Source organism: Oncorhynchus kisutch, unplaced genomic scaffold, assembly GCF_002021735.2.
Source record: "Oncorhynchus kisutch isolate 150728-3 unplaced genomic scaffold, Okis_V2 scaffold2034, whole genome shotgun sequence".
NCBI classification, from domain to species: domain Eukaryota; kingdom Metazoa; phylum Chordata; class Actinopteri; order Salmoniformes; family Salmonidae; genus Oncorhynchus; species Oncorhynchus kisutch.
In genome coordinates, this window is record NW_022263979.1 from 1 (window position 1) to 10,000 (window position 10,000).

Consider the following 10,000-nt stretch of genomic DNA (forward strand, 5'->3'; position numbering starts at 1 on the left):
ACTTAGTGAGAGGACAGATGAGTCAGAGAGGAAAGGAGCTAGAAGACTTAGTGAGTCAAGAGGAAAATAAATCTAGAAGACTTAGTGAGAGGACAGGTGAGTCAGAGAGGAAAGAAGGCTAGAAGACTTAGTGAGTCAGAGAGGATTAGTCAGAGAGGAAAGAAGCTAGAAGACTTAGTGAGTCAGAGAGATGAGTCAGAGAGGAAAGGAGGTTCAAAGATTTAGTTAGTGAGAGAGGATGAGTCAGAGATGAAAGGAGGTTAGAAGACTTAGTGAGTCAGAGAGGATGAGTCAGAGAGGAAAGGAGGTTAGAAGACTTAGTGAGTCAGAGAGGATGAGTCAGAGAGGAAAGGAGGTTAGAAGACTTAGTGAGTCAAGAGGATTAGTCAGAGAGGAAAGGAGGTTAGAAGACTTAGTGAGTCAGAGAGGATGAGTCAGAGAGGAAAGGAGGTTAGAAGACTTAGTGAGTCAGAGAGGATGAGTCAGAGAGGATGAACTTTAAGAGTTGTTCTCTGTCTTTCTTCCACCAGTTAATGTTAGCCATGTGTGTCCCTGTATGAGTAATGCTGTGTGTGTGATGTTAGGGAAAGAGACCCTTGGCAAGGAGAGGGACAGCTCAGAGGGGAACAGGGGTATAGGTAGGGGTGGATGGGGCTAAATTGAATTGTGTGTGTGAATACAGAAATGGTGGGTGGACATAACTGGACTGACCTTGTGTACAAACTGCTCCACCCGTGTCTGAAGACCCACACCTCGAACTTGACTGTCACCAGTTTGTAGGAGCACATGATGGGTTCCTGGTTGTCGATCCAGCCCTCCTGCAGAACACCCCGGTCTGTCTTCTCTGATTTAAAGTACCGCAAGTCCTACAGGGAACCATGGAAACACAGTATGGACAGTATTAAAGCTACAGACCGGGATTGTACATCCAATGTTGGACATCTTTTGACATAGTGACATTGAAGAATATAACTTTCACATACCTCATGGGCTTAGTGCCACTGTCTCACCTCATTGTTTTGTCTCTATACAGGAATGCAATTCAATTCCTGACCCAATGAGTTTTGCAGTAAACATCCTGACAAGTATGAATGAACCATGTTTCTTTGTCCAGCAGTCCAGCAGAATGGATGGTAGGTACCAGGTGGGTACAAGTCTCATGGAGAGCTCAGCCTGGAGCAGCCCGCTGGGGCGGGTTCTCATTACAAACAGTACCCATTACGCATGAATTAATCGCACTTCCCTGGGGACTCATTATACTGTAATGCTCATTAGCAAGGTCAGGTGTCTCGGTGTTGGGATGGTGAGAAGGGATGCGTCTCACACGCATGCACACAGAAAGACACACACACATAGAAACACGCACACACACAGAAACACACACACAACGAGAAAACTGGAGGCACTTTACGTGATTGCAGATGAGACGCGTTATAACGTTTGGTTAGGTTGGGTCAGAGGTGAGTGTGTGTGTGTGTGTGGAGGGGGGTGGGGTGGGGTGTATAAGCTATGTTATGTGCACAGTCTGCTTTTCAGGTGCTTCTTGATCATGTGACCTTACCAGGAGAGAACTCTGGGACTAGATGGTATACAGTTACGAACAGAATTGACTTTATGTAGCAGGTTAGGAGAACTTATGCAGCAGGATAGGATAATTAACCTAGCAGGTTGTCATCATGAGAAAGGAAATTATGTGGATATATTGAAGCAACATCTCAAGACATCAGTCAAGAAGTTAAAGCTTGGTTGCAAATGGGTCTTCCAAATGGACAATGACCCCAAGTATACTTACAAAGTTGTGGCAAAATGGCTTAAGGACAACAAAGTCAAGGTATTGGAGTGGCCATCACAAAGCCCTGAACTCAATCCTATATAAAATGTGTGAGCAGAACTGAAAAAGCGTGTGTGGGCAAGAAGGCCTACAAACCTGACTCAGTTACACCAGCCCTGTCAGGAGGAATGGGCCAAAATTCACCCAACTTATTGTGGGAAGCTTGTGGAAGGATGCCTGAAACGTTTGACCCAAGTTAAACAATTTAAAGGCAATGCTACCAAATACTAATGGAGTGTATGTAAACTTCTGACCCACTGGGAATGTGATGAAATAAATCATTCTCTCTACTATTATTCTGACATTTCACATTCTTAAAATAAATGATGATCCTATCTGACGTAAGAAAGGGAATTTTTATTAGGATTAAATGTCATTGTGAAAACTGAGTTTAAATGTATTTGGCTAAGTGTAGGTATAACTACCTACGTTCAACTGTGTAGATCATTGTTCTGGTATAATGGTGAATTTGGTTGCAAAAATTCCAGCAACTTTCCCAAAATTCCCAGGTTTCTGTAAATCCTGGTTGGAATATTCCAATTTATTTGTTATCTTCCCTCCTGATTCCAGGAATATTCCAACCAGGATTTCTGGAAAATATGAGAATTTGTGGAAATTTACCAGAATTGTGCAGCCCTAGCTTAATGTAATAGTATGACCATCTGTCAAAATCAGTCTTTTGTACTTACATTTGAAGAATGACAAGTGAAACGTTACTGCAGTTGGCAACATATAAGACTAAGTCTCTGCTCTCCTGAACACAGCAGGTATCAGGGATCTAAAATGGCTCAGATCAAATCAAATATACTTAAATAGGCTGGTGACATTGTATTGTATTCCAGGAAAAAGCATCTGGTGGCTAGGGCATCAATCCCCGTCCTTGGTCAAACATAAAAGACAGATCCATTGCTGTCCCCCTGACTCTAATAACAGACATGGTATTAGAGCCCCCCCCCCCCCTACACACACACACGTATGGAGAGGCAGATAGCCAGTTGGTGATCAGAGGAGTGAGAAGCTTTAAGAGGCTGTTTGAGGAAGATAACGCCGTGTATTCCTCCATTCCTCCACCCCCTTCCCTCCATCCATCCCTACATCAAACCTCCCTGAGGCCTATGAAGAGAAAAGAATGGAACGTGTAGGAGAGCAGGGACACAGCAGTGAACATGGTTAATGGCAGCCAAGACCAGCTAGAGGTCTCTCTCTCTGATGAAACTAGCAGCTAGCTGACCCTCAGGGCTGAGAGGGGAGATATGACCAGCTAGAGGTCTCTCTCTGATAAAACTAGCAGCTAGCTGACCCTCAGGGCTGAGAGGGGAGATATGACCAGCTAGAGGTCTCTCTCTCTGATGAAACTATCAGCTAGCTGACCATCAGGGCTGAGAGGGGAGATATGACCAGCTAGAGGTCTCTCTCTGATAAAACTAGCAGCTAGCTGACCCTCAGGGCTGAGAGGGGAGATATGACCAGCTAGAGGTCTCTCTCTCTGATGAAACTAGCAGCTAGCTGACCCTCAGGGCTGAGAGGGGAGATATGACCAGCTAGAGGTCTCTCTCTCTGATGAAACTAGCAGCTAGCTGACCCTCAGGGCTGAGAGGGGAGATATGACCAGCTAGAGGTCTCTCTCTGATAAAACTAGCAGCTAGCTGACCCTCAGGGCTGAGAGGGGAGATATGACCAGCTAGAGGTCTCTCTCTGATGAAACTATCAGCTAGCTGACCATCAGGGCTGAGAGGAGAAATGAGCAAATGAGATATGAGAGAAATGGGGATTTGTATACACTCTTAGAAAAAGGGTTCCAAAAGGGTTTTCGGCTGTCCCCATAGAAAACCCCTTTTGGTTCCAGGTAGAAGGGTTCAACCTAGAACCAAAGTAGTTCTATCTGGAACCAAAAAAAGGGTTCTTCAAAGGGTTCTCCTATGGGGTCAGCCAAGAACCCGTTTAGGTTCTAGATAGTGCAGTTTTTCTAAGACTGTATTATCTTAGATATTTTGTTATCAGACTCTTACACTTTTTCTGACTTTGTGAAACGACCAGGTTGCTAGCACCCAGAGCTCACCCCCCCACTCCTCCCAAAAAGTACACTTCCACACTTTCTAACATGGGTTTAACAATGGTAGAAACTCATGCCAGCCAATGCTTACACCAATCATATGGTTTTAAATCCATGCCGGTGAGTGTACAAGTACACACTTGTACTGGAAAACGATGGAGAATTGTGACTGTCGAAGTCCACTGCTGCTGAAACAGTGACTTGGGATTCCTAACCCTTGACTTCTAACCTTTGACCTCCTCACCTCAGACTCCTTGTAGTAGCGATCTGGGATCTCGTCGTAGGCGATATCCACTAAGCACACCTCTATCTCCTCCTCCCCTTTGGGCTCGCTGTCAAAGATCTGAGGGATAGAGAAAAAGAGATGGGCATGTCATTCTAGAGAGAGAGAGAGAGAGAGAGAAAGAGAGAGAACATAATCAACTGTTCTCCATGATGAGGACGTTGTATTTCAGCCACACCTTATCTATGTAGATGTATATCAGTGATCTTAGGAGTGAAGCTTAATCAACGGTCATTCCCACAGCAGCCACTAGGTGGAGCTCTGATGTTTGGATAAGTTGAGCGAGCGAACATTTCATGATACTGATCGGCCAGAGCTGCCAATCATATAGAGAATCACATTGTTTGAAGGGGGAAAGCGAGGCTTTTAACAGTTATGAATGCTTTACTCCTTTCCCCATTAAAGCCATTAGACCTCGTCAGGTGACAGGTGCTTTCGCCCGGAGGATACATTTAGCTCATTTAGCAGGGAGAAAGAAACAGGAGAGACAGAGGCAGAGCTGGTGCAGTAATAACCTCCTTGAAATAGTTGAATAATCCAGACAAAAATCCATCCATTACTGACATCAATGTATATTCATCTACCAACCTTTGCATGATAAGTAGACTGAGAGGATGAAAAACTGAACTGAATAATGATGTCTTTGAGAGTAGAGGAAGTAAGCCTTGGGAAATTGAGGCATTGATGGGATGAATTTAAAATTCAGCAAATACATACTTTAGTCTCAGGAATGAAGTCAGGGTCGTGTTCGTTTTGCACCAAACACAAGAAAATCAGCTGAAACAGGGAGGGATTACCTGGAAATGTCCAATAAGAAACTTTTCTTTGTCTATAGCACAACGTTTTGAAAGGGTTTGCGTTATGTCCTAATGAACACGACCCAGGACAGACAAGATCACTTTTATGATATGACATCATGTAAATGTTGTGGAATGGTAATGTGAATGTGTCCCCCCACCAGGAAATGAGGATCAGTGGTGACAGGAACAAGAAGCAACAGTCCTTGTTGAACGGACTGGATCAGACATGCAGACAGATACACACAATATCTCCCTATATCTTATTTCCTTTCTATCTTACTCCCCTTCTCTCAACTCTGGTTGTCTGGATATCAGTCCTTCATACTGTAGGGAATTCAAATATGTAGCCAAGGAGCTGTAGGCAATCATCCCTTTCTCCCTGACATACCAACTCTCACAAAGAGAAGATGCAGCAGGCGAACACGGCTGAAACAACTGTTGTCTACATCTCAAATGGCACCCTATTGCCTATGCAGTGTAGGGCTCTGGTCAAAAGTAGTGCACTATATAGGGAATAGATTGTCATTTGAGATGCAGATATGGTGTACTAAGGATGTCCTTGACATGTCCTTCAAACCAGAAGAAGGGGGATGAGTTATGAGTAAACCCATTGTGTAACATGAAGCAATGGGCATCTGATAGCAAACCCAACCAAGATAATGCATTATTGAAACTCTCCTAACCACAGAGGTATACGATATAAACTCTCCTAACACAGAGGTATACGATATAACTCTCCTAACACAGAGGTATACAATATAAACTCTCCTAACACAGAGGTATACAATATAAACTCTCCTAACACAGAGGTATACAATATAAACTCTCCTAACACAGAGGTATACGATATAAACTCTCCTAACACAGAGGTATACAATATAAACTCTCCTAACACAGAGGTATACAATATAAACTCTCCTAACACAGAGGTATACAATATAAACTCTCCTAACACAGAGGTATACGATATAAACTCTCCTATCACAGAGGTATACAATATAAACTCTCCTATCACAGAGGTATACAATATAAACTCTCCTATCACCCTCTCCTAACACACAGACCACAGTTATCCATATTTTATTTAACTAGGCAAGTCAGTTAAGAACAAATTCTTATTTACAATGACAGCCTAGGAACAGTGGGTTAACTACCTTGTTTAGGGGCAGAATGACAGATTTTTACCTTGTCAGCTCAGGGATTCGATCTAGCACCTTTCGGTTACTGGCCCAATGCTCTAACCACTAGGCTACCTGCCGCCCCAACGGATAAACCTATATCCAACTCGATTTGATATGCTCCACATTGAAAGGCTGGAGAAAGAACCACTTCCACTTGACTCGGAGGCCTGGGCCCATATTAATAAAGCCTCTCATAGTTGGAGTGCTGATCTAGGACCAGTTTTGACTTGAACAAGGGGAACCTGATCCTAGATCAGCACTCCTAATAAAGATGCTTTATGAATATGGGCCCTGAAGCCCGCAGACTGAATGGTAATCTCACTGATTTTAGTGAGGGAGAGGCTAGCCAATGAAATAAACGTGCATTCTGATGAGTTGGTTGGGGCATCGTGAATATATTAGACCAGTGTTCTTATTCATCCCAGCATCCCCCTGTTCTGACTCCATCCACTCGTTTAGAAGTGAAAGAAAAAGATGGGACTGAATGTTGTATGTGGCATTCAAGTGCGCACACCATGACCACTCACAGACACACACCATGACCACTCACAGACACACACCATGACCACTCACAGACACACACCATGACCACTCACAGACACACACCATGACCACTCACAGACACACACCATGACCACTCACAGACACACACCATGACCACTCACAGACACACACCATGACCAGTCACAGACACACACCATGACCAGTCACAGACACACACCATGACCACTCACAGACAAACACCATGACCACTCACAGACACACACCATGACCACTCACAGACACACACCATGACCACTCACAGACACACACCATGACCACTCACAGACACACACCATGACCACTCACAGACACACACCATGACCACTCACAGACACACACCATGACCACTCACAGGCACACACCATGACCACGCACAGACACACACCATGACCACGCACAGACACACACCATGACCATGCAGACACACACCATGACCACGCACAGACACACACCATGACTACGCACAGACACACACCATGACCACTCACAGACACACACCATGACCATGCACAGACACACACCATGACCATGCACAGACACACACCATGACCACTCACAGACACACACCATGACCATGCACAGACACACACCATGACCGTGCACAGACACACACCATGACCATGCACAGACACACACCATGACCATGCACAGACACACACCATGACCATGCACAGACACACACCATGACCATGCACAGACACACACCATGACCGTGCACAGACACACACCATGACCATGCACAGACACACACCATGACCATGCACAGACACACACCATGACCATGCACAGACACACACCATGACCATGCACAGACACACACCATGACCATGCACAGACAACCATACTGACATTGTCATTGCTGCCTTTGTTGTCCTCATACTTGGTCTCTATGTGAATGGAGAACTTTGGCAGAAAGGAGCACTGGAGAAGAGGAGAGAACAGCAGGAGATTACACACAGAATATAGACACATTAAGACAATATTTTGACTTGTTATGTCCAAAATAGTACCCTAATAGTACCCTATTGCCTATGTAGTGCACTATTGTTGACCAGGACGCACTATGTTGGCCCCATAGTGGGCCAAAACACTACATAGGCTATTGCCCATTTGGGACATAAACTAAATGTGGAGTGGTTAAATCCGAATCATCTCCAACAAGGTGTGGAGCACTTTGACATGGCTAGTCAACTATCACTCATACCTTCCTCCCCATCCCCCCCATGGCTAGTCAACTATCACTCATACTTTCCTCCCCATCCCCCCATGGCTAGTCAACTATCACTCATACCTTCCTCCCCGTCCCCCCATGGCTAGTCAACTATCCCTTATACCTTCCTCCCCATCCCCCCCATGGCTAGTCAACTATCACTCATACCTTCCTCCCCATCCCCCCATGGCTAGTCAACTATCACTCATACCTTCCTCCCCGTCCCCCCCATGGCTAGTCAACTATCACTCATACCTTCCTACCCATTCCCCCATGGCTAGTCAACTATCACTCATACCTTCCTCCCCGTCCCCCCCATGACTAGTCAACTATCACTCATACCTTCCTCCCTGTCCCCCCATGGCTAGTCAACTATCACTCATACCTTCCTCCCCATCCCCCCATGGCTAGTCAACTATCACTCATACTTTCCTCCCCATCCCCCCATGGCTAGTCAACTATCACTCACACTGCTCTCACCATCCCTCCATGACTAGTCAACTATCACTCACACTACTCTCACCATCCCCCCATGGCTAGTCAACTATCACTCATACCTTCCTCCCCATCCCCCCCATCGCTAGTCAACTATCACTCATACCTTCCTCCCCATCCCCCCATGGCTAGTCAACTATCACTCACACTGCTCTCACCATCCCCCCATGGCTAGTCAACTATCACTCATACCGTCCTCCCCATCCCCCCCATGGCTAGTCAACTATCACTCATACCTTCCTCCCCATCCCCCCCATGGCTAGTCAACTATCACTCATACCTTCCTCCCCATCCCCCCCATGGCTAGTCAACTATCACTCATACCTTCCTCCCCATCCCCCCCATGGCTAGTCAACTATCACTCATACCTTCCTCCCCATCCCCTCATGACTAGTCAACTATTACTCATACCTTCCTCCCCATCCCCCCATGGCTAGTCAACTATCACTCACACTGCTCTCAACCATCCCCCCATGGCTAGTCAACTATCACTCATACCTTCCTCCCCATCCCCCCCCATCCCCCCCATGGCTAGTCAACTATCACTCATACCTTCCTCCCCATCCCCCCCATGGCTAGTCAACTATCACTCATACCTTCCCCCCCCCCCCCCCCCCCCCATGGCTAGTCAACTATCACTCATACCTTCCTCCCCATCCCCCCCATGGCTAGTCAACTATCACTCATACTTTCCTCCCCATCCCCCCATGGCTAGTCAACTATCACTCATACCTTCCTCCCCGTCCCCCCATGGCTAGTCAACTATCCCTTATACCTTCCTCCCCATCCCCCCCATGGCTAGTCAACTATCACTCATACCTTCCTCCCCATCCCCCCATGGCTAGTCAACTATCACTCATACCTTCCTCCCCGTCCCCCCCATGGCTAGTCAACTATCACTCATACCTTCCTACCCATTCCCCCATGGCTAGTCAACTATCACTCATACCTTCCTCCCCGTCCCCCCCATGACTAGTCAACTATCACTCATACCTTCCTCCCTGTCCCCCCATGGCTAGTCAACTATCACTCATACCTTCCTCCCCATCCCCCCATGGCTAGTCAACTATCACTCATACTTTCCTCCCCATCCCCCCATGGCTAGTCAACTATCACTCACACTGCTCTCACCATCCCTCCATGACTAGTCAACTATCACTCACACTACTCTCACCATCCCCCCATGGCTAGTCAACTATCACTCATACCTTCCTCCCCATCCCCCCCCATCGCTAGTCAACTATCACTCATACCTTCCTCCCCATCCCCCCATGGCTAGTCAACTATCACTCACACTGCTCTCACCATCCCCCCATGGCTAGTCAACTATCACTCATACCGTCCTCCCCATCCCCCCCATGGCTAGTCAACTATCACTCATACCTTCCTCCCCATCCCCCCCATGGCTAGTCAACTATCACTCATACCTTCCTCCCCATCCCCCCCATGGCTAGTCAACTATCACTCATACCTTCCTCCCCATCCCCCCCATGGCTAGTCAACTATCACTCATACCTTCCTCCCCATCCCCTCATGACTAGTCAACTATTACTCATACCTTCCTCCCCATCCCCCCATGGCTAGTCAACTATCACTCACACTGC

The 10,000-nt window shown here is 46.5% G+C and overlaps 1 protein-coding gene across 1 annotated transcript in view; it reads right to left on the bottom strand.

Annotated features, from left to right (window-relative positions):
• Positions 1 to 711: 711 nt before the first annotated feature.
• The window catches only part of LOC116369009 (cytoplasmic phosphatidylinositol transfer protein 1-like), a gene marked incomplete at both ends in the record, with an annotated part of 22,302 nt that continues 13,013 nt past the window's right edge, over positions 712 to 10,000 (bottom strand). The window contains 4 exon segments of the mRNA XM_031819304.1: positions 712 to 746; positions 749 to 866; positions 4,129 to 4,227; positions 7,541 to 7,612. Of these exon segments, the coding sequence (XP_031675164.1) occupies positions 712 to 746; positions 749 to 866; positions 4,129 to 4,227; positions 7,541 to 7,612 (324 nt within the window).